The sequence below is a fragment of the Zeus faber genome (genome assembly GCF_960531495.2).
Source record: "Zeus faber genome assembly, chromosome: 21".
Classification (NCBI taxonomy): Eukaryota; Metazoa; Chordata; class Actinopteri; order Zeiformes; family Zeidae; genus Zeus; species Zeus faber.
Window position 1 is genome coordinate 18,051,127 of NC_137208.1, and position 25,471 is coordinate 18,076,597.

A 25,471-nucleotide genomic window follows, 5' to 3' on the forward strand; every position below is an offset into this window, starting at 1 on the left:
CTGTAATTATAGAACCCAGAAACAGACAATTTATTCCATTATATTATTATAGAACCCAGAATTGCAATTGCGGCGCCCGCGAGCGCCTCGTGTCGATTATGCACATTTTAGTATTTTTGTAGCTTATAGAGGTTATTGTGCGTAATCACCAGGTGTCATGACATTTCACTGCATATATGTATGACCGTATGAAGACACATGTGACAAATAACCTCTCGAATCTTGAACTCAATCCAGACCATCTGCCACACACACACACACACACACACACACACACACACACACACACACACACACACACACACACACACACACACACACACACACACACACACACACACACACACACACACACACACACACACACACACACACACACACACACACCAAAAAGGAAAAACGATGTGACTTTATAATTCCACCACCGGGTGGCGCCAGTCAACAGTGTGAATCCTATAATAACAAACTGGCATTTCATAGATAAAAGTACTCAATAAAAGTATTTATCCTTACCTGGTCGATGCTGCTGGACGTTTGGCTCGAGCCAGCGGATGGTGGGAGATCCAGACTGCGGTCATGATAAACACAGATACTTCAGGGAAACAATTGACGCATAAACAGAGCAGCAACAGGAAGATGGAGTGCAATCACCCGGTGCATTGTGGGAAGGGTTTACCTTTCTGCGGCTTGTGCCTGTAGCTGTCTCTCCCGGTCCAGCTCGTGCATTTCTGAAAGCACCGCGATGCAAGGGATGGACTGGGGGGGGGGGGGGGGGGGGAGGAACATTTTAAAAAGGTCCCATCGCACGCTCCTTTTCAACAAGTGACCGGTCTCTGAGGTCCTTGAAGTTTGACGCTGAAAATACCACTCAGGCTGTGCATTCTAGCCATTCTAACCTGCCTCTAAACTCCCCCTGTTTTTCGACGTGTCGCTTTAAACGCAAATGAGCTGCTTGCTCCCCGCGCCCCGTCCGGGAACAGTTTGTGGCTTGGCTCCATGTCACCCCCGTTACACACAGGGCTTTTTTTTTTTGTTTCACCCAATTAGGAAACGGAGGAAATAAATACATCTACAATAAAAACTAGGGATGTTACGATTTTCGATTCAAAACAGGTTTTGTTTTTTTTCCCCCAGCACTGATATCTATGCCTTTTTTAGACTATCGAGTGTTCATTTGTAAAGAAAAACATTTGTTTCTCAATAAGTAACTTTGAGTCCAGTCACATTAAATCATTATGAATGATGTTATTTGTTTGTAGTGGAATAAAATATAAACAAAATATTTCATAGATAGATCATACATAAATGCTTGGGAGCCGTAAGAGCCGGCTCTTTTCAGTGGGCCGGATCAACTTTTCAAAACTACTGCAAGTGTGTTTCTCCTACTCCGCCCTCCACGTCCCCTCTGTACGTTCTTCTCTATTCAGACTTTTTTTTACTAATTCTACTCCTCACATCACAGCATCGTGTTCCGCTTAACATCATTATCTTATCCTCGTTATCACAATCCAAGTCGTATCCACAACGTTAACTACTGTTATGGAGCGCGTAGCGGTGCGTACCGGTGCCAATCACGAGCTGCCGCTCCCTGTTCTGCTCTCTCAAGTGGACAAATAAAGTGGAGAGTAAAATATATCAGATTTCATTCAGTTGGAGCACACTTTTTCTTTCAATTACTGGAACGCTGCGAACTCCAGCGCCTGTGGCCCCAACAAGCGAGCGGGTAGGAATTTTATTTTCAGATAACGTTACATTAGAGATCACATTTATTGATCCATGTCGGACAATATTACCCACAAAAACACTGGGAGTATCGCGAACCTGCTTGTGATCTCGAAGTTTGAAATCGAACGCTCATTTCGATCGATTTTTCGATTTTGAGACAGCCCTAATAAAAACACCCTGTTTTATTGGTGCTGTTTGGAGAAACGCGCATTGGATCGCAAACATCGCTCTGATTTATTTTATTGTTTTTTTTTTTTTTTTAGAAAGATTTAAAATACGTGAGAGTTACAGGAAAATATTTTTACAGGAGGACAGTGGAAGAAAAGGTTAAAATACGGGAGAATCCCAGGAAAAGTGGGATGGTTGACAGGTTTGCCAAAAAAAAAACGAAAAAATGGCGCACCTTCACAATGGTATTTCTCTTCTGAAAAAGTCAGTTTTTCCTAATATGTCCCCTTTAACTTATGCTTTAACAGAAAACATGTACTTTCTTTTTCACCTAAACCTTATTTTTTGATCATGGGGAGTCAAAGAAAAGACTCTAATCACTGGGATTAGAAAAATGAAGCTTAGGTTAAAAAGCCCTTTAGCCGTCAGGACAATTTCAGGGATATCGCAGACCTCCTCCCAGAAGGAAGAATTTGGGAGTATGTCAGGAAGTCCAGCGTCTGGGGTTCATCCTGTGTGTGAGCAGGGGTTGTTTTGGCATTTACCTCGCCGGAGCTCCTTCCCACACCTCCTCCGTCCAGCAGCGGCGCTGTCGTCTCCATGGCAACGGGGGCGGATGGGTCCAGGTCAGGGTCGGGGATGTCGTCGTAGTCGGCTTCGTTCAGCTTCTCTGTGGCGGGAAATAATGAGTTGTTATTTTTCTATTATTAGCGGACCCCTGGTTTAGGAATGCAGATGTGTGTGTTGATGGTCATCCCACCTTTGACCAGTTCCTGCATGTCCTTGTACTGGGCCAGAGACTCCTGCAGCTCTGCTATCCTCCGCTCCTGTATATAAGTTTAGTTTTTAATATTATATTTCAGAATGTTACATATTTTCATATACAATGTTTTTTTTTGGTCTAATCAGTCAACAAGACAATATAAATACACAAAAATAAAGAATGTACAAAATATGATCACACACATACACAAAAAATTATGAATAGAACAATATAGAATTAAAAACAACCGCATGGTACGCTGTGACTCCACTGTACCTTCATGTCATTGGCTGACAAAAGCGACTCCAGCGCCCTCTTGACTTCGGCATCTACAAATAAAAAAATTAAAAAATGAATGCAAAAGTCAGCAAAATAGTACAAAGCTGGAATCATTAACGTTTAAGTATTTTCAACAGTGGGAATATATGGCGCTATTAAAAAGACACTTAATTCCGAGTTAAGCTTCAACGCACTTGAGGATTCTTTCTATTGGTGAAATTCATCACCAACAGGATGGACCCTTCATTTATATAAATTACTAATGTATATACTAATGTATATTGTATTTGCCAAGACTAACTGCACATGCAATGAATTTGCGCCCTAAAAAATAAATAAATAATGCTTTGAAATGGATTGGATTCTAGTCACACTATTCATTCCTCCCGGGGGAGAAATTAACCCTTTAAGGCAGTAGGGGGAAAATGAAAAGCATCAGTGTAAACAATATACAGGAATAAATAAGTATTAAAATAACATACTGTATATTGTCTCTCTGAGCCAGTGTGGGACACCAGAGCATTTTTACAGTGTATTTCCATGCATAATGTACAGATAGTGCATATAGCATGTCTGAAAAGTGGAACAACCCTTTACCACAACATGAAAACAACAGCCATAGCTACAAGGACGGTAATTTCATCTATACTGTTTATCTAAAATAAAGTGCTGTTGCCCAGAAGCCAAAATGAACCCACCACAGATTACATCAGCTGCTTTTCATTCACCTGTCAGACACTCACACCAACCTCTTGTTTGTATAAAAATGGTCAAGATCACCTAAAAATCTTAAATGACGGTGCCGATTTATAAAGGCACATTCCAATATGTATATGTGAGAGGGAGGGAAGGAAAAGGGGAAAGGTGGTGGGGCGATCATCCATCCAGCCCAAAGATGTGTGGCATGCAGCGGAGTAGGCAGATAAGACGCCTGGGGGAGGAATGCACCCCCCACCCCCCCAAAAAAACAAATATTTACATCAATTTAGCTTTGACTGCATTTGTACGGTGAGGGATACGGGGAAACTCCAGTTCTTAGAGAGAGATGTTGGGGGGGGGGGGTGGACAAACATCTAATTATTTCAGGACGGAATGTGAAATCTCTGGAAAGGGGATCAGCGGCCCTCTGAAAAGCTATTAAAAATGCAAGTCCCCCTCCCACCTTTCTCCACTTGGTCTTGGCTGGTGAACCCGAGTCTGGCCTGGTTCTTCCTCAGTTCCCCCTGGCGCTCCTCCAGCTGCCGCTGCGCAAGCTGCAGCTCTTCCTGGGGAGGAAAATCAGTTAAGAATAAATGAACAAATAAAAGAGATGTGGAAGTTTTACAACTACCCCGCAACCCGCTGGGTCCTACCCCCCTATAAAGGGCCATTTACACGCTAAGCCTTTGTGCTAGTGCTGTAATAAATGCATTGAGGTGCTTATGTTAAATTAGAGAAGATCCAAGCATTTATGGTTTCGCAGACGGGGGTTTCATCTAAATCAGGACTAAGATAATCCTACCTAACAAGCTACTGAATCCAGATTTAAAAATGCCTTTCTGAGACGTTGCTTAATTTAAATTGAATGAGTTCTAGGACTAGGAAGTCCGAGACTAAGGCCATGAAGGACTAGTCAGCTCCTTCTGTCCGTTCTTGGTGCTGGTCTCAGTCCAGATCTTCCGTTTTCTCTATTGTCCAGGTCGACCTGCAGGCCCCAGCTCCAATCAACCAGAGATAAACCTGCCTCTGGCCAGGTTTCATTTAACCTTCACTTACACCTAGATTAGCCCTAATCTACCGTCTGGAAATCTTTTTTATTTTATTAAGTCTAAAACTAAGCCTAATCAGTGTAATCCACAAAACCCTGATAACTCTTAAATTATAAAGATGCACAAAAACAGGGGGCTGTGTCATCTCCTAAAATGGGAGAACTAAAACAATTATTCTGTGTAAAATACATGCAGAAAAACAAACATGAACGCTCTCAATTAAATAAAAAGGGTTTTGAGCTGAACCCAGACAGAAAAAGAAAAGACCCAACGCGGGGGGATCAGTGTCTCCTGAAAAATCTGCAACGAGCCAAGAGGAAGCACTTACAGGAAACGCGGAGAGAGTCAGGAAAGCGGCGTGCGGCGGTGCAGATAGAGAGCGGGTTGAGAAGATCTTTAGGATCTTTTAGGGCAGGAAGGAGGGAGCGCGGACCCCTCCGGTCTCCGGCCCCCGCCCCTCCCACCCCACCCCGGCCGACAAGGCAGGACGGGTTAGCGTTGTGGTGAGAGAAGAAGTTAGAAAACGTCAGCGGGGGGAGAGAGAGAGAGAGAGAGAGAGAGAAAGAGGGAGTGGGAGAAAAGGCTGAGGGTGACAACAGTGGAGGGTGGAAGTGAGAGAAAGTGGACCAAGTTCATCATTCTCAAAAGAAATAGGACAACCCTTGGAAGGCCCCAAGGCGGGATGGCTAGACCGCTCACTTTGGTGGCTTTCAGTTTCTTCTCACACAGTAGCCTTTCATTCTCCATATCAGTCACCCGGAAGCGCAGCTCCGTCACTTCCTGGTACAGTCCCTGGGGGAGGAAAAACAAACCCCATAACCCATGAGGGCCTCGAGGGTTCGGAGAGAACACATTTCCAAGGCACGAGACATTGACTTTCAGACCAAACGCCAACAAAATGGCGAAAAACAACCTTCACTTAAAGGGCAGCCCTCGCGGTCAATTACCGAACCACTTGTTTTTATCCAGAACCCGTGATAGCACCAGACTTGCAGTCCGGGCCAACTCTTGCTAGTTTTACGACATTGAACATGCATTTTCTTTACAATGTTGGTGTTTTGATATTTCATTTGGCACACTTTCAAACCCTCTGCACCGTGTTATATCCCCTGTTGGCAAAAAAAGGGGATATTACCGGGTGCGATATTACAGGGGATATTTCTCGACGGGGGTGAATAAAGTTCAATCCAATCCAAAAGTGTCGATGAACGGTCAACGAGAGGCGATGGAAGTCGTTGAAAAAAATAGTTTAAGTGCCTCCAACAATTTCAAAAACCTTTTCATTTTTTAAACAGTGCTGATATTCTCCAAATGTACGTACGTCCAGGCTTAGTTGACATGTTACTGTATATGGAGACTATGGCGCTCTCTCTCTTCCCTTCCAGATGGGATAGAAAAGGGACGGGGGTGGGTGGGGGGTTGAGGGGGGGGGGTTTATGGGAGGAAACAGCTGCTGGAGCCAAAAGGGGGGTGGGGGCTGACCCCTCCGTAACTGCTGGATAAGTTTCCCCAGCGCCCCGTGACAGATTTCACATGGACTCCATCCGAGTGAGACGAGAGCTCTGGACGCGGGTTTAGTGATTTCTTTTTTTAAAACAATGGCTGGACGAACGCCAGGATTCTACAAGCGCAAGTCTTAAAAAGGGCATCAGCCTCAGGGAAACATCTCATCCAGCAGCCTTGGATGAAACGCTGCAAAAAAAAAAAAAAAAAAAAAAAAAAAAAGGTCTGCTTACCTCCGTGTCCCTGTGATCTCTTTCCACGGCCGTGAGCTTATGCTTCAGACCAGAAACCTCCGTCAACAGCTCCATCTTGCGCGTCTCCAGGGCCGTCCGGTTGAACAGCTCCTGCGGAACGAGACGCACAATCATTCATTCATCAAGACATGACACTTTTTTTTTTTTTTTTTTAACTTGGATCCGTGTGAAACGTATACTCCATGCATTTTGGAGGGAGGCTCACCTGCTGGAGGAGCTCCTCGGTGGCATTCAGCTTCTGCCGGTGGTCCTCAAGGCACGTGTCGAGATCCCGGATCTTTTCCCCTTGCACCTCCACCTGGTCCGTGAGGACACTCACCTGGTGCAGGAGGAGACACCGCTAGCAACTCACTCCGGAAATAACAAGTGCCTTACTTTCCATTACGATTTTTTTTTTTTATTGTTATTTCCCCATGAAGAACACAGACCTGGAGAACCAGACACTCCTTGTCGCTCTCAAGCCGGGACAGGCGATCCTGGTAGGCCACATCGGCAGACACCGAGCTGTGGCCGTTAATCTGAAATGAAAACAACCCGTGACTGGGAGTGCGAGTGCGTTGAAGGCCTTCACCTGCCATTGCCTTTGAGATCAAATCTGATTAGGAAGAGAGAGGAGATTTGCGGTCAGATTAGACTTCCTCATACAGTAACCGCAAACTAGGGCTGAAAGATTTGGAAAATTAATCAAATTGAGATTTGTTTTAGACCAATATTGTGATTGCGATTTATTATGCATTTTTGAAAAAAAGTTCCTTATCTTCAGTATTATTCACTAGACTCAAGCAATAAATGATTTTATGGTATGACCAACACAACACTGGATATAGTCAACATATAAACTGCTCTTTCCTGTAGGCCAGGCCTACGTCTTATGAGAGGAGATGAATTGACGCATGAATTGATATGAATAACAAAACTTTATTTAACTATTAAATTGTCAAAAGAAAAACCTTCAATCAGCAGAATATTGACTCACTGATTTTACTTCAAGACTTGTAATTGTTAGAATCTGAAAATTAGCATTCGAAAAACATGCAGTCTTTCAGAAGATATTCATTATGATTTCTAAAAATGATATGTGTATATATCCACGTGTGCTTAGGGACAGCTTTATGCTGATTAAATAAAAAAGGAAAAAAGGTAGAAAAACAACAACAACAAAAAAAAACAACAACAAAAAAACAACAAAAACAGCGCTCCGTGAAAACAACCGCCATAGGCAGGGGTGGTAAGAGTCACGAGAAAGTGTCCCCATTAGGCGGTTTAGTTCCATACGCACTTATTTTGTTCCATAAGGAGATGTAAAATAAAAACACACTGTTTTGGCGCGTGCATCGCTGGTACCGTCGGACAGGGAGAGAGGTGCGCAAATATTGCCCTGATCGCTCCCGCCAATAGGAAGAGCTGAGCCTGGACAGCCCTATAGATGAGATTGTGTAACATAAAAAATAACCCCCCCCTTTTTTATTTTTATTTTTAATTATTATTATTTTTTTGTTTTTGTTTTTAATCGCAGCCTTTGCAATTTGCAAATTGAGTTCTATTAAATTGTGACGTTGGGTTTGAATTTGATTAATCGTTCAGCCCTACTCCGCACCATGTTTGGTTTTATGGCCACTTTATGAGCGAACTCACATGGTTTACCTGCATTAAGTGATTTAAGCAGCTCGGTTGGAGGTTGCTGGATGACCATCCCTCGTTGTCCACGGAAAAACAACATTCCTAATCTCCAATCGTTTCCCTCTGATATTATCAGCGGAGTACCCAGTTTTGGCAATCGTTAAAAAGGCTTAAGTTCGGTTGGAACATACTCCTTAGCGTTACAGAAAACACAATTATTATACAGAAACGATTAGGTTAAAGATGTGGAGTTAAAGATAAAGGTAAAGTATGAGGTATTGATTCTTGAAGGCCTTATTGACCAATCCCAGCTACTGGAACGCAGGGATTCAAGGATGCAGAGAGGGAAGGTTGTCTGGCGCACAATGATGACATCAAAGGGTTAACGGGTGGTTGAGGAATGTTATTCCGAGAGCAACAATAATGATGTTTATCTAGCACCGTATCCTACTCGCAGAACTCCTGTTCTGATTTACCCCCGGGGTAGACCAGGCCCGCGGATATGGATATGCGATTTGGAGCTATGGGAGAAAATCTTGAAGATCAATAGCATTCGCACATGCAAGTGATTTGGAAAATGAATCAAAGGCAAAACTTCTCTCTCTCTCTCTCTCTCGCTCAAATTCCACAGATGGGACCAGAGGACTGTGGCAGGAGAAGGGAAAAAAATAAATAACAAGAGCTCCAGTAAGTCTGAGTCAGCTCTGGCTTGGAGGACATAAACCATTTCCAGGATTCAATTTCCAGGATTCTTATAGAAACTCCATCATCCACGAGGCACGTCATACCACTCGTACAATGGATTCATGGTATATGGACTAGGTAATGGAAAACTACGAGCAGCGGCCAACCAAATCACATAAAAATGGATACACTCCAAAGCACATGGCTCTTAAGTAAAATAAAAAAAATAGAAAAATAATTTTATATATATATATATATATATATATATATATATATATATATATAAATTAAGGATTTTTTTTTTAAGTTGTCTAAATGCCAGGCTTTGCAGGGCGACCGTCCACGTACCATGCTTCCCAACAGCCACTCCGCCAGCACCTCAGCGGTGGAGTCCGGGATCTGGCACCGCAGGTTGTCCCGTTCCTCTGGGTCCATCACCTCCAGTGCAGACCGCAGGTCCTCCAGCAGGTGCAGCGCCCGCAGGCTGCCCAGGAAGGGGGAGGTGGGCGACTGGCAGTCAAACAGCCCATTGGAATAGTCCATGGCCTTGGAGCCTGAGGAGCAAGGGTGGAGATTGTGGAAGGTATAGCTTTCCTCAAACACACACAATGCAAAAGTTGTACTGACCGGGCATGAATATCAGGCCGAACAACTCAAATCTTTTAATTGAGTCAGTATTGAGAGGACAGCTTCAGCTGCCCAATAGGACAATCGCGACCGACGTTCTTTGGTCACTCGGTTTGACTTAGGTTAAAAAAATAAAATAAATAAAAAATAAAAAGAACCCTAAGCCTTAAAATACCTAACAGGCACATCATTTACAGGAGAGAAAAGAGTGTCACCCTACAAGAAATAATTAGCATTATCAATTATGCCAATCTCTGCAAAGAATTAGCATTATTTTCATACACACTCACTTTACCTCATTTGGAAATTGCTGCGTATTATATAGCTCACATAGTGTATATTTCTTTTAACGTTAACTTTCTTACTTGACCCTTTCTTAGGGTTAGGGTTGTGAACATCAGACGTATCTGACAAGATCTGTCAGTCAGCTCAAATGTCCGCCTTTGACAAGGATGTCCAACAGTAATAAAGAGGGAGATAAATTCATTATTATGTCTTTCCAATGATAGCAAGGAAAAGAAGGGGGCAGGCACGGCATTCGCTGCCATAACAGAGGCACGGGGGTGGCGGGTTGTCATGTGATCAACGTTGGAAAGGTCAACGCTATAATTACACACATCAGCGGAAAGCAAGGACATCGTGAAGGCCCGCTTGTTTCATCAGCAACTCCATTGCTTCAACGCATGACCAAAAAGTTCCCTTTTAACAGCATTTGAAATTCAAAAATCACATTAACCGGGGCCTGAATAATCATTACTTTCCAACTCGGCGTGGACTATGGAAAATTCTCATGGTGGGGGAAAATAAGCTGAGGCAGACATTGGCCAGCCAGGGCTGGTTTGCTGCGTCGAGAGTCTCACGACACGCATCAGACCATTTCATCTGGTAATTAGGTAAAGGGAATCCAATAACCTCTAACGTCATTAAGCGGGATATTAGTAGTTATATTTTAAGATGTTTGCGAAACTTTTGTTCGGTTTCCAGTCGCTCGCTTGCCTTTCGTTTCCATGGCGTTGGGATGATCGGGTAACATGTCATGTGCTTCACTGATTGGATTGGTTTGATTTAAGGTGGATCAATTGTCTTGATGACCTCACTCATAATTAAAGTAACAATGGGTGGATAGTCCCAAAGCTGGATAGTTTTTGCCCCAAATGGATCTATTTTAGACATATACCCAGTTGGTTTTGCCAGAGGCCCAATATGTAGCAGCACAATTGCATGCAGTCCACACAAGCATTCCTTTAAAACGGTGCTTCAGCCTATGTACATTTAAAAGCACTTCAGTATACTGTAGACAGATGTTAAATGTGCAAGACAAGCAGACCTCACAACCTTATGTTAGCGATATGCCTTGTTATGCCTCTTTTCATTCCAATGCTTTTTAGTCATGCTCATTAGATGTGCTAAGGCCCTGTCTCAAAATGTGCACTACGGTCACCTGCTATGATCCCGTCCATTTGCTCCAAGGCTGCAGCCAACATCTCACTGGCGTCCGACATCATCCTCCCCTCAAAGGATCTGGGGAAAAAGAAAGTAATGGATAAGAATGGGAGGTAAAGAGCAAAGAGAAGGAGGCTAAAGAGGAAAGAGGTCTGCATCAAGACCTCTCTCTCTTTTGATTCTAGACATTACCATCAATTCTGCAATTTGAGAATCTAATTTAAACCGCATTAATCTGAACATATTGGTCAACAGAACTTGTATTTTTCCCCCTTTGCCGCCAGCAATGATGGGCAACTGCAACACACCGATCAGCCACAACATCAAAACCACCTGGCATATATTGTGTAGCTCCCACTTGCGCCACCAAAACAGCTCTGACCCATCGAGGCATGGACTCCACAAGACCTCTGAAGGTGTCCTGTGGTATCTGCCACCAAGACGTTAGCAGCAGATCCTTGAAGTCCTGGAAGTTGCGAGGTGGGGCCCCCATGGATCAGGCTTGTTGTTCCAGCACATCCCACAGACGCTCAATCGGATTGAGATCCGGGGAATTTGGAGGTCAAGTCACCTGGAACTCTTTGTCATGTTCCTCAAACCATTCGTGAACAATCTTTGCAGTGTGGCGGGGTGCAAATACCCTGCCGGGAGAGGCCACTGCCATCAGCGAATACTGTTGCCACGTAGTGTTCACAACAATGTTTAGGGAGGTGGTATGTGTCAAAGTAACATCCACATGCATGCTAGCAGAACATTGCCCAGGGCATCACACTGCCTCCGTCGACTTGCCTTCTTCCCATAATGCATCCTGGTACCATCTCTTCCCCAGGTAAACAATGCAGACGCATCCGGCCATCCACATGATGTAAAAGAAAATGTGATTCATTAAACCAGGCTATCTTCTTCCATTGCTCCATGGTCCAGTTCTGACGCTCATGTGCCCATTGTAGGTGCTTTTGCCTGTGAACAGCGGTCAACATGGCCACTCTGAACAGAAAGCTGCTATGCACTGTGTGTTCTGACACCCTTCTATCATAGCCAGCATGAACTTTTTCAGCAATTTGCGCTACAGTAGCTGTTCTGTGGGATTGGACCAAACAGGCCAGCCTTGGCTCTCCGCGCGCATCAATGAGCCTTGGGCGCCGATCGGTACAAATGACAGTTCAAGTTATAGGTGGAAGTAGTATCAGATATTTGTTAAGAGTGGTAAAAATACAGTTTTCTTTAAATTGCAAACACGTCTCATAAAAAGTACTATATGCGTCTGACGGAAGCCTACAGGTGAAAGGGTCTATTATGCAAAAATATATCTCATAGATTTAACGTCCAAGGAGTTTCAATAAACTACTTACATTGATTCAGGAAGAGTTTTGAATCACTCACACATTTCAGAGTCCCGAACAACCATAATTTCCAACCTTATTCACCTCATGAATAAAAAGAGGTTCTACGTTACAATTTTGGCTACCAATGAAAGATATTACCTATTCCATCTCTGCATTTAACTTTAGTCACTAGAATATGTGCATAAAAAGCAGAGCCTGTCTGAAAGTCAGACCGACAAGGGAGCTGTGAGCGCTGTTGCCTAGGCCTTCTCTCAGGACCCGTTTCCGCCGGCCGAGTGGTCACGGGAGCCGAGGGTGGGCTCCTGTCTGGAATAATGGAGACATTCTCCCAGGGGTCCCAGGCCTCCTGGAGCTGGCATGCTCGGAATTTCCAGCTCTTATAACATTATAACACTGGACTGTGTCATTTGGATTTCTCAGAGTGCTTGATTCAAACAAGTGTCCTATGCTTACTGTTTCACCCTAAATTGAACCAAATGGCCATTTCAAACCTCAAAAGACGATTCAATGAAGAAGAAAATTAAAAGTCACCAGAGTTTGTAATTGAAGAATCCCTGTACAAATGGCTTGGGTCCCAGGGTAATAAAATGAAAAATACTAAAAACTCTCAAAGAAAATTCCATAAAACGTGGGAGGGGGTGAAATATAATAGGGCTTTCATAATTTCCTGACTCTCGAGGGTTGGAGCATGAAAATGTCGATTAAGACCACAGGTCTTAATCGACATTGCATTTGCACACAACAGTATTTAACTCCGCCCGAGCTTGGAGGGGGATGGTGTCTCTCCTCTGTTAGTACAAGGGACAATAACTCCTTCATTGCCTAATTTGAAATATATGCTCTCAGGGCAACAGTGGACCAGCTGGTGTTTGAAAACAGGGTAACGCTTACACAGGACAAATACTTTCACTGTTTTACAACCATAATCATCAATTGAAGATCGTCAGGAATTACGTCAGCATTATGCAAAAGCCAAGAAGAAGGAAAAGAAAAAAAAAAAAAAAAAGAAAATCACAGAATTATAGAGCGAAATGACAGTGCCCAGTTTGAACTGGAATTCCTGCCAGTTCCTGCCCTTAAAAAAATGGACATAAACAAAAGTACTACTCAAGAAGTATCTTGGGATTTAAGCATAGCTTTCTTGGCAAATAACTCCTAAAGTGCCCCTGGGAGTTTGAGGTGGAGGAGTGCCACAGGGATCCCCCTTAGGACCACCGCTTTTTCTTTAGAAGGCATTTCCAGGCGTAGTGGAAAATTGTGCGTCAGTGCTACCATAGTAAAAACTGTATTTGGACAGCTGCCTGATTAAACCTGTGGAAGAAACTTGAACCTTCCAAAAAGAATGGAATTTTTTTTCTAGGGCTGCCCCCTAATAGTCGATCAAACATTAGTCGACATGAATAGTCTTAGTTGGCCAAGTTTTTCCATTGGTCGGTTGGTCGCAGGAGAGAAAAGAGAAAAAAAAAACAAAAAAACCCTCCATCCAAGGAGTTGCACCTTGTCAAAATCAACCTCCAAACCTATATAGCCTGGCCCGTGTATGAAACGCTCAAGGGCCTTTCATTTGAAACCAATTTTAACTAAAAATAACAATGCATCAATGCAAATTATGTCAATATGTAATTTACATGTGTACATGAATAAAATAATAATAGGGCCTAATAAATTTAACCGATGCAATGTTTAACTGGTGTAAATAACGGGCGGCTCGCTTTGATTGTGCAGTGGTTGTAAATTACATTCATAATTTAGAGGCTGCTTATTAGGTTATACACTATGTATCTGTAATGTAGCACAGTGCTAACAATGTTAGTTATAACATTCTTTCTCAGCACTAGTATGCAAACCATTTTTTGGTGCCCCAAAAACATGTATGTAACATGTAGAATTTAATATCATAAACGTGTGTATACCAGTCGACTAATGGCTTGAACTGGCAACTAATAGTCGACTAGGAAAATCTTTAGTCGGGGGCAACCCTAATTTCTTCCATTATTCAATCATTTTGGACTATATATTTGATCTTACACTGTAGAGCCAAAAAAAAAAAAAAAAGTTTGTTATTGTAACTGTGCTACATTTTAATCAGAGGATCATGTCAGAAAAGGTCAGCAGATACTTTATGACAGATCTGGATCTCTACAACAGTCATGCAAGTTTCATGCTTCCATCTTATTTTGCCTGCTCTCTAGCGATTAAAGCCACATCAAATGACAGCAAATAATGTGTATCACGAGAACACCCATTTTAAAAAGGGAGTCAAGGCTACAAAGCAGCCAGCATGTGATGTACAAATTTTGGTCATTGCTAAATCAAATCATAAGTTACGTTAGAACAAGCTAATAAAATATTGCTTTAATGCGCCGAGCAATAAGCGCCACAAAAGTCTTCATATTCCAAGCAACCAACAGAGCTCTTGGAAATGGGAAAGGTTGGGAATGTTTCCATTTCGGCTTCACCAGCAGGTGGCTAGCGGACCAAGTGTGGACCATTTTGAAAACACAAAGTGCAGGGGAACCCTCCATGGAGCTTGGGAACTTATATTTGTTATCGCTGCGGCCTACGGGAGTGTTTGCATTGACAAGTGATAATGCGGCGGTGTGGAGGTGAACAACACACGCAAATTCCTCGCGAGGTTAGCCGTCCCTCACTCACTCTGGTGCCCGGTACCAACATCTCCGCCGACCTCTGTCACACTCATCCCTCAAAATCCACTCACAGCTAATTTACGAAACAAAAAGCAAAGGGGGAAAAAAAAAAAGAAAAAAAAACTCAAGACATTCCAGCCCACCTCTTAAGTAGACAGGCAACAAACAAAGGACTGGGACAAAAAGTTATGTCGCATTTATTTCTGTAGTCTGACAGGGATGACCAACTAGAAGCATTGCAAATAAAAATATAAAAGCTGAACCTCTCTAGCGGTCAACACTGCCCGACAGTTTGAGCCGCTTTTAGGTGTGTTAGCGGTGATTTTACGTCACAAGCAGTCAACGCAGTCCATGGCTTTTAAACCTTTTGAAGGCATTCCCATAAGAGGTGTACAGAGAAAGAGGCTTGATAATGTAAAATGAGTCTCCAAGGGCAGGCCCTGTTTAAAACTCATATTTTAACCTGTTATCTCTGTGATTTTAAATATATATATATATATATATATATATATATATATATATATATATATATATATATATATATATATATATATATATATATATTTTTATTTTTTTATTTTTTTTTTTTTTTTATACGTTTTTAGCATTTCATTTACATGCTTTTATACAATGTATATGACGCCTTATATATAAAGCACTTTGAATTGCCATTGCGTACGAAATGTGCTATTTAAATAAACTTGCCTTGTCTACAAAACAAAAAAAGCCATTTTGCTTTGTTTGTTGGTTTGTGTAAAGAGGCTATTTCAATGAAAGAAAACCCTTTTTTGCCATCACCAACCCAGCTTTTTGCTCAATTTCAGCCACGGATCGACATGTCGTGTTTTTGTTTGGCCCTATGGATGGAAGAGATATTGGGGGGTGGGCAGCCCATTTAAGAAAGAAAATGGGTCTGGACTGCATGGACCTATATAGCGTGGCCCCTATGGCATCTGGCAAACACACACACACACACTCACTCACACTCACACTTCCAGCTGTGGTACAGATGTGGCTCTCAGAAGCGAACTGTCTCCAGCAGTTGACTACTTTTTCAGTTATTACAGCAGTTATGGAACTTCGACAAGGAAGGTAAAAAATTAGCAGCGGCCCACCTGACATTAATTCAAATGGCTAGACTTGTAAAAATAATCTCTAAAAGACAGTGTGACACAGACCAATGGAGGCGTCCAACCTCTGGAACGTCAGCCTTTGTTTACACTTCCCCTTGAGAGATTGGTCTGGTGGACTTTTTTGGGGGAGGGGGAGGAGAGAGGGGAGGGAAAAAAAAAACAAAAAAAAAAAAAAACCCTAGGGTCAGGTAGCTGCCCTCCCAACGGCTACGTCAGCGCCGGGGTTGTTGCTCCACGCACGGTAGTCCTGGCACTACCGGGACACACAAACAACTCTTTGTCTCTGAGAATCACATGGTCGGGGGGAAAAAAGACGGGGACGCTAATTCCACAGCAGTGCAGTCTTTCCACATGGCCTCAGTAAATCACATAGATGAAATAGAGAAAAAAAAAAAAAAAGAAACAAAGTCACATTGAAGTGGAAAAAAAAAAAAAAGAAGGAACTTCTGGTGGAACCGGGCCCAGAGAAACTGAGTAACATCACAGCTCGCCAGCGGGATAATGGCCAGAGAGGATATCTGCAAATGTTATCAAGGTCCAGAAGAGAACCGCGGGTTTGAATTCATTCGAAAAAAACCCAGATAAAATAGGCCGTGGGCGAGCAGAGCCGACCGACCGCATCCCCATCCCATCCCACATGACCGTCCCTTCACTCAGGAAGTATTTTCTGGCACATCCTGGATAAACATCTTCCTTTAACCACCCGCAGAACCCCAGCACCATATGGAAAACAAACCCCCTTGAAACTTTTCAAATAAATAGGCAAGAGAGATAGCATCTCAATCTAGGCTCAGTTTAGACTGCAGAATACTTTTCAATAAACCCACGACACCCCCCCCCAAAATAAAAGCAAGGCCATGGGAGGTTTCATACCGCATAATGACTCTGATGACCGAGAACATTTTGGAGTTTAGATCAACACAAGACCAACTATAACAGAGGAGTTTCCTACAAGGAATGTGTGGTATGCATGGAAGGAGGTCTCCATCCGAGCATATAGGATCGGTCCTGGCTTTGAGCTCGGTCCAAAAAAAAACAAAAAAAAAAACCTACTGGTTGTTTTGTTGCACTCCACTGCTGAACACCAACCCGTGCAACATCAATGGACTTTGACTCTGTTTGGCTTTTCTGAACCACAAATCCACAAACAATAGTGAGGAGTGAAAATACCGTGTGTCAATATTAGAAGTAATAGTAATAAATAAATTAAGTATAAAAATATCTCGATTTAAATAGGTTCTAATCGTGTATTGTTATTATTAGGAAAGTATTCATTTGAAAACATAATAATTATTATTATTTATTATACAAAGGATAGATATTGTTCTTTTTCGCCAAATTACAGTCACTGGATGAACTTCAAAAACTTCCCAAACTTGTAAAACTTTTTATTGCCAAAAAGTGATTCACATCAAGTGCTATTTCCGAGCACCTTTTTTAAGCTGCGAAAGGCGAAACAAATTAAAATAGACGGGTTTAGCTCGAGCATTTCTGCCTCAAGTTGATCCCGTGGCTCCAGGTTCCCAGACCTGGCCAGTTGCTACCCTGGACTCCCGGCTTCAGAGGCTCCCCAACAACCAACGCCGCTCTCGGACTCCGGCCTCTCTCTCTCTCTCTCTCTCTCTCTCTCTCTCAAACTCCCTCAACTCACCGTTGCGGCGGACTCCGGTCTCCCTCGTCCCTCTCTGCGAATGGCGAGGTCTCAGCGGCCCCGCGTACTCACGCTGCGGGACTCCATTCCATCGCGCCGGGGCCCGTCCTCCCTCTCGGCGACTCTCCCCTGGAACGCCGAGACGCTTGTGCAGGACACCTGACTGCGCCTGCGCAGGGCCTAGCCAATCACACGCGGCCCGAATTTATGCTACGAATGCGATGATCTCGATTTGACTGAAGCCTAATAATAATAACCATAATAATAACAATAATAATAACAACAACAATAATAATGACGATAATAATAATGATATATATATATATTTTTTTGTCTTTAACAGCTCCTTGGCCCTTTTTCGGCGAAAAGTGTCCGGAACAGAACAACCCGCTGCAGGTACGGACAGGGTTGCGGTCTCGTTAGAACCGGGACATCTCAGACATCTCGTGCTTCACGTTTCAATTCGACTGCTATCGTAACTCTACGTGAAAAGGTCATAATTGACGTATACGAGACAACCTCACCTCCCGTTACTGAGACTCCAGATGTACTTAAAACAAGGTAAGTTATAGCAATGAAAATATTTAGTTTAAAGTAAAAAAAAAACATTTTTTTTTTTAATAGACGTCATGTATGAACATTTTTCTCCACCTAAATTTCAAAAACTTGAATGAAAAGGCAGAAAGTGTTTGTAGTATTGACAAATTCTTCCATAATTTTCTTTTAACGCTAATTTGTCTGACGACAAATTCATGTTAAAGTTCCATAAATGCTGTCTGCATTACAATAATAGACAAGTCATGTATTTTACTGAATTTTCCAGTTGAAGATTCTTAACAGAAAATAAACAATAAAGTATTAAATACAACTAAGATGTATTTATGCATTAAGAAATTAAGAAATAATTGTGAAATAATAATGATAGATGCTTATTTACCATTTCTGGTAGTACATGTAAAACAATTAAGCAGAAATCCTGTTATGCAATCATTGATTCCCATCGATTTAGAGCTTTAGAAATTTAGAACTGAACTATCATACGACTCTTGGGAGATAACCCGCTCCGGGCCGGTTATCTCCCAGATGGGAGCCTTTCTGTGAGAAGTTTGCATGTTCTCCCCGTGCTCACATGGGGTTTCCTCCACCTAACGTCAGTAAGGACCCCCACCAAAAACATGCACACATCATCGTCCATCGTCTGACCAGCGACGGACACTGGTCACCAGGTCCCCGTGCGGGTCAACGAACGCTGCCCACTGCTCCTGCCTGCCTCCCCGGAGGAAGGACAAGCCAGGATGGGTTAAATGCAGAGGCCTCATTTCACCGGCCACAATCCAAAAGCATGCGTGTGTGTGTGTGTGTGTGTGTGTGTGTGTGTGTGCGCATGTGTTGTAGTGTGGTGTTTTGTGTGATAATTAAAGATTCTTCTTCTCTTTCTTCTTCTTCTTATGTCACATTACAACTTCAAATCAATGGTTGACGTCTGGTTTAAATTAAAATGCTTCATATGTAAATGTGCCTAAAACGAATAAACTGGACCACGTGTATTGCTGATTATCGGTGATTTTTGCAACAAAAATCACCAATCACCGTTATGTACATGAGAACTTGGTTGAGGTCTCGTTGAAATGGGAACGTTTCATACATGTTGCCATCCGAGTTTGAGTCAAGTTTGCACCAATTTACATTTGTATCAGGAAATATTGATAGAACTTTACAAACTCACCAAAAATTGAAAAACTTGGCGCTACATTGAGAACACAGTCACTTTGTGACATCATGAACCAACGCCCTATAAATCCACGGTTCGTCTCTGAGCGGTCGTAAACCTCTAACATTTGTAACTGGGCTACATTGCACAGAATTCGGACATCTGTAATACATATCTAACATGACTAAACTGGACCCTCTGTATTGCTGCCTGCAGCTATAATTATAATAATAATTATTATTATTATGATTAATAATAAATCATAATAATAATAATAATAATAATAATAATAATAAAAACGCTTTGTGATGTTGTTGCAATGTTTCGTTTCAGACAGTGTTGCCAAACTTGTAAAAACTAAAAGGGTAACGGATATTTCTTTTTTACCTCATAAACCTAAAAAAACAGAAATGTTTGTCTTTTTTTCCTGATATAATTTGATGTGCAGTGTTTAAACATTTCTGACTGTAATTTCGTTTTCATATTGTTCTTTTGTTTTGTACTTGCCTTTGTTTACCATGCCAACAACGCTCTTTTCATTGAATTTAATTGAATTTATCAACAGCTCGAAAAATACACGCAGAAGACAAAGACGTGCGTGTCCTCCCCTGCAGCGCCACAGGGTGGAGTCATAGTTATTCTCGTCAACCTCTGAGTGCAAAGCATGAGGGGTTTTTTTTGTCCCCACTTAGCACTGAATTTAAAATAATAACTAATACATGCATTTTACTGGAATCCCCCCGGGAGATTTATAAAATCTTATCATATACAATAAAACAATAATAATAATAATAATAATAATAATAATGCATGATTATGGCAAAAATGATCACAATTATTTATCACGATCATTCATCCATTTTGGGGTACATCGTTGTTTTATGGCACTTTGTAAATCAACAGAAAACTGCCTTAACAATAATAATGTATATTACGAACCTACAGTATAAATAAATAAACTCAAATGTACAAATCGTTGAAGGAAGATGGTTATCCAGGGTGCACCAGAAAATACTTCCTGAGTGAAGGAAAGAACGTGGGATGGGATGCAGTCTGCTCGGCTCACCCACAGCTTATTACATCCAGACAAGGTCAGTTACATTACACCTGCAGGTTTTTTACAAGAAAAAAAAAAAAACAGCCATCCCCCAAGCCTCCCCAAACAAAACCAATCAAAAATGTGTGTTGTTATTAAATATGTATTTATTTTATTTTATTTTTCGACATTTACACGAAAACAAATAAAATCCCTGTGTGTGAGTCCCGGTGTCCTTGTCTCCCACGAGCCTGGAGCAAGGCAAAGAAAGTCGGAACAAACTTTTAAATGAGGTCTTGTAGATCTAATATGAATGAAGATTCCTTTACTGGGTTGCCTATTTGTTTGCGAATTTGTTCAGAAACAGATTTCGGTGGACTGACAAGGTGTAATCAGTGAAAGTCGCGGAGTAAATAGAACAAAACCTGGAAGCCATGCTCAAACGCCATTGGCTTTCAAAACCCAGAAATTGTGCTCAAAACCCATTGGCTCACGGAACCCGGGGCCTCAGGAGGGCGGCTCCACCCACTGATACAGCCTGTTTTCAGGCAGGCTGGATTGGACGTGTGTTAAAATGGCTTGGATGCGTAATCTGAGTGGTATTTGCAGCAAAAAAACTTCAAAAACATGTTTTGTGGACCTCAGAGACCTATATTAACTCGTGTAAAAAGGAGCATAATAGGTCTCCTTTAAGTTTTGTATTTATTTAAGACTGATAATTCGTAAAACAGGCAAGTTTAGAGCAGTGGCGCAAATGGAGACTCCAATACGCATCTATGCTCTGCTGTGCGTGCTCGTTTCCCGTTTCTCGATATGAAACAAATAAAAAACAGTGAGTTTTATTATTTTTAGATGTATTTACTTTTTCCTAATTGAACGAAACAAAAACACACACACACACACACGCACACACACACACACACACACACACACACACACACACACACACCCTGTGTGTGTATGTGTATGCATGTAGATGTAATGCCCTTAAAAGAACGGTCTATGTTTGCCTGTTAACCAGCACTTCTCATTGTTATAACTCACTGTGTTGCATGTGGAAATAGAGCTGCACTTTCCACTTTGTGGAAGGCGGTGATCCACTGTGTTCTCCTTTCTGCTCGGACAGTTAATAAACTGCTTGAATTTCGCTAGTTCGCGCCTTACATTCCTTTGCCTGCCAAGTCGCACAATGATGACGGAGTGACGGACAAGTGACTGACTGCTGTGTGGGGCAACGAAGATGGAGTGACGTAATGCAATGCAATGACGAATCTACTTGATCATAGTTTTCCGAGTCCTAGTTTTACGATGCGTTCCAAGTCCATGGAACGTATCATGGACTCCTACAATTTGTATGTTACGACTGGCTCCAATCCCATAAATAGGGAGGGACACAACACCGCATCTAACAGGGGGTTAGATGCAAACATAATGTGTTTATTTACAAAAAGGGCAAAAGAGATAAAATATCAAATGAAAAGCCCCGTTGATGTCAAGCAGGTAAGAAGATACACACACACACACACACACAAGGTTTGCAACCACTACAGACCTACTGTATGGAGTCTATACCACGCACATTGTACGGTGTGAATGCGTGCCCAGAGTCACAATTTGCACATGTAAAACGAATTGGATGATGCGTTACGCTCCACAAACTCCACAAAATCGGTTCATGATGTCACAACGTGCCCCACTCCACAAACTAATCAAGGTATGCTAATGTTCTTCAACTTCCTGTAAATTTGCAAACGCTTTTTCCCCAATTCCTGCAACAAATGTAGATTGATGTGGATGAGACTTGCACCAGAAGACGTCTGATACGCCCCGCCTACAACGAGACCTCAACCATAACCTTATAATAATAACAATAAATATAGCTGCAGGCAGCAATACAGTCCAGTTAAGTCGTTTTAGGTACGTATTACAGTTCGCCGGGTTCGGTGAAACGCAGCACAAGGCACAAAGTTACAAACACCGTGGTTACGTCTGCACCAATCAACGTGCACTTACGTCACTGCATGTTGCTCTTCTGGCGTTCACTTTAAATATCCCTGAAGAACGATGTTTTAAGAATTACGATCGTTCCTGGGTGACAGCAGTGCGGGCACAAAAGGAAAAGTCGGTTCCTCCAATGGTTCTTCGAACTTCCTGCAGTAGGAAAACGTCTTCTTTGAACGATTACAGTTTCCGGGGTTTTGTAAAACGCAACACAAGTTACAGTTCACCAAGTTTCAAGCGCCTCGTTCTAAGTGTACAGTATACAAGCGGCCTCTTAATTTTTATGGTACGTGCAAGTGGTCAGTCTTTATAGTACTCAATGAGTCAAGTCATTTGCTCCCTGGTGTCACATACTTGATGTCATTCATTCACCAAATAAATAACAATATACAATAACATAAAACAGTTTTACATAATATTAAATAATTAATTTGAAATAAGGATCAATGGGCAAAAGTTAAAAAATGTGTGTGTTATGGTAACATATGGTACATTATAGACAACATATGGTAATTATAGACATTTGTACTACTACTACATTGTAGTAAAATCCACACAGAAGAGTGAAGACAGCACGATGGAAAAGTACAAACACAAAAGCAGGTTTCCAAACAGGAAATTTAAGGAAGTAGCCGAAAAAGAAACAGCAAAGCTTCTAAAAATTAAGAAGAAAGGCAAGACTCGTCAGAGTTTTTTTTTACTTGGAGTACATTCTCAGTAAGTTACGTTTCCATGAAATACAAAAAACGTTTTTCTCTTGTTCGGTCAGAAATTCGATTTTTCCAATGCCTCACTGGATCTTGAACACATCACTCAGCACATTTCCGTTTCGAGTGGACGCGCTGACAAATCTTTCAGGATTACTTTTTATTGTATTTTTCATTATACCCGCAAAGTAAATTGGACCACAGATTTAAAATATCAATCCAACTGATCTACTGACATCTACCGGTAAGAAGCTATGTAAATATACACATAGTAATATACAAATTGATAGTTTGATAACGTCGAAACACTACAGAGTGACCGAGTCCATGCCGCACAGGGTCCAACTGGACATTCTCAATCGGAATCTGTACATTTATAGCAAATAATATGATGACGTCATGAAGTGTCTTACTGTAAATCTCATCTCCTTCATTTTAGAACGAGACATGTGACGTGTCAGTTAATCGAGAGCAGCTGAATATTTTGGGTCAAAATTGTTCGGTTTTTCCCTAATATCTGCTCCATATGTGGATCGATTTGGATTAAATTTGAACCATGAGATCCTTGTGACATAGCAGTTGAAACGACACCTCAACCGTGTACGTAGCTCGTGCCGAAGTATGTCTTCCACATAGTTCTAGCTGGTTTGGACATATTTTGGCGTCAAATGCATTGGCTCGCCTCTGTAATATTGATCTAAATTTGGGCGGCTTTTCGCTAATATCTGCTCCGCGTGTGGATGACTTTGGATGAAACTTCCACCACAAAGTCTTTGTGACAGCGCGGGTCAAACAAGACAAAATGAAATTGAATTGCTGAAATTGGTGTTCCAGATAGTTTTAGGCTTCAAAATTCTGAGAACTTTCACCCAAACATTAACAATAGAGCTGCCAAATAATTGCAATAGGGCTCCTACAGGCTGGACCCATAATAAACACACAATTCATACACAATATGCAATTCCAAGTGCATCACAACAAGTGAAAGAATAAATAAATAAAATAAATAAAAACTATACAACAACAATGCTGATGCTCGACTTGAGGGCTCTCCCTCGCACTTTGCCAATGGTTTGAACAGAACATAATAGAATATCTTTGTTTATCATTGTACAAGTAGGCTGGAATGAACAAAGTTAACCCTCTTCATTGGTCCCATCCTGTCATTATGAGCAGGAGGCAGCCTCCCGGGGACCAACTCCAGTTCATTTGCTAGTGCCTTGGTCAGGGGCATCAACAGCATTATTAACGCCTAACATACATGTATTTTGATAGCGTTTACTAACTAGGTATGTGTCAGCTGAATTTTCATCATCTCAAATAAAATCAAATGCCATTTTTAAAACGGAATAAAAGTGGTAGATGAATAATAAAGGCTCCTCTCTACTTTAGAGCAGAGGCTCTATATGAAGGAGCGAATTCCCAAATTCCCCACCATGCTGACAACTGGCATCCCCCCCGTGGACCCTCCTCTTCAGGGTACAGCAACACCCCCACCGCCCCCCGTGGCCCCCATGCACCCAACGGTGATCCTTGTACACTTTTTGTTTCGCTTTCTTTCTTTCTTTCTCTTCATTAACATGGCCTCACACCGAATTCCAGCCGGCGCATGACCGACCTTCAACGTTGAAATGTGGTTGAAATAATGTCAAATGTTGTTTCAACGTTGAAACAACGTTTAATGCTAAATGGTTGTAAAGAAGTTAACAAAATACTTATTACTTATACAAATGTTACTTATATAAAAACTTAGAATAACAAGATCCGTGCGTTGAATCAACAGAACGTCTTCAACAAGGTCTGGCAAGAATACCAACAGGTTTGACACTGAAGCGGAGTCCTTTGATTGAAAAAGAGTCCTTTGATTTTGCGGCTCTCGGTTAAGTTGGTGTAACACGCGGTGAGCAACGGTGGAGTTGGCTGGAAGGATGAATGCGATTTAGAGTCAGCTCCGAGCCAAGAGTGGAATTCTCACAAGAATCATTTCATGCCGGAGTGACTCTTGACTCTCGAGTCATTTCAAAGATTTGTTTGCTACGAATGAATGCTACTGGCAGGGCGTAATGATAAGCAGAGTTTTGCGGGTTTGTGACGTTTTGTCATGTTTTTAGTGGTTAGCAGTGTGGGTTGTGAGGGTTGGAGACGATTTGAGGTGTAAACGTTTCCTAAATAGTCAAATATCGATGATCCCTGACTAAATGTATGACTACAGTATATGGTCTTTCTACCAAGGAAATAGAAGCAATTCAGACAAAAACGACCATTGACCCTGAATAAATACATGAATATATATAATGCAGTGTACTGTATATCTCATCTTTTAAATAAATGTGGGCGGGCGGGGCCGGGGGGGGGGGGGGTCTCATCAGAGAAGAGAGAGAGAGAGAAAAATCTTTAATTGTCACACGACACCGATTGAATCAA

At 41.9% G+C, this 25,471-nt stretch overlaps 1 protein-coding gene across 2 annotated transcripts in view; it reads right to left on the reverse strand.

The window, feature by feature from the left end:
- The window catches only part of LOC307246233 (liprin-beta-1-like), a 54,906-nt gene that overhangs the window by 9,637 nt on the left and 19,798 nt on the right, over window positions 1-25,471 (reverse strand). Inside the window, exons 1-13 of one of the 2 annotated variants that reach the window (XM_080022095.1) lie at window positions 17,593-17,725; window positions 10,813-10,892; window positions 9,093-9,298; window positions 6,869-6,958; window positions 6,646-6,759; window positions 6,420-6,530; window positions 5,383-5,475; window positions 4,098-4,200; window positions 2,933-2,985; window positions 2,654-2,720; window positions 2,439-2,563; window positions 677-756; window positions 514-568 (exon numbers count right to left, since the gene is read on the reverse strand). In XM_080022095.1, coding sequence (XP_079878221.1) covers window positions 514-568; window positions 677-756; window positions 2,439-2,563; window positions 2,654-2,720; window positions 2,933-2,985; window positions 4,098-4,200; window positions 5,383-5,475; window positions 6,420-6,530; window positions 6,646-6,759; window positions 6,869-6,958; window positions 9,093-9,298; window positions 10,813-10,876 — 1,161 coding nt within the window. In that variant the 5' untranslated portion in view covers window positions 10,877-10,892; window positions 17,593-17,725. Of the gene's footprint in view, window positions 1-513; window positions 569-676; window positions 757-2,438; window positions 2,564-2,653; window positions 2,721-2,932; window positions 2,986-4,097; window positions 4,201-5,382; window positions 5,476-6,419; window positions 6,531-6,645; window positions 6,760-6,868; window positions 6,959-9,092; window positions 9,299-10,812; window positions 10,893-17,592; window positions 17,726-25,471 lie in introns of those variants that run through there. The other variant, XM_080022096.1, reaches the window with a different exon arrangement.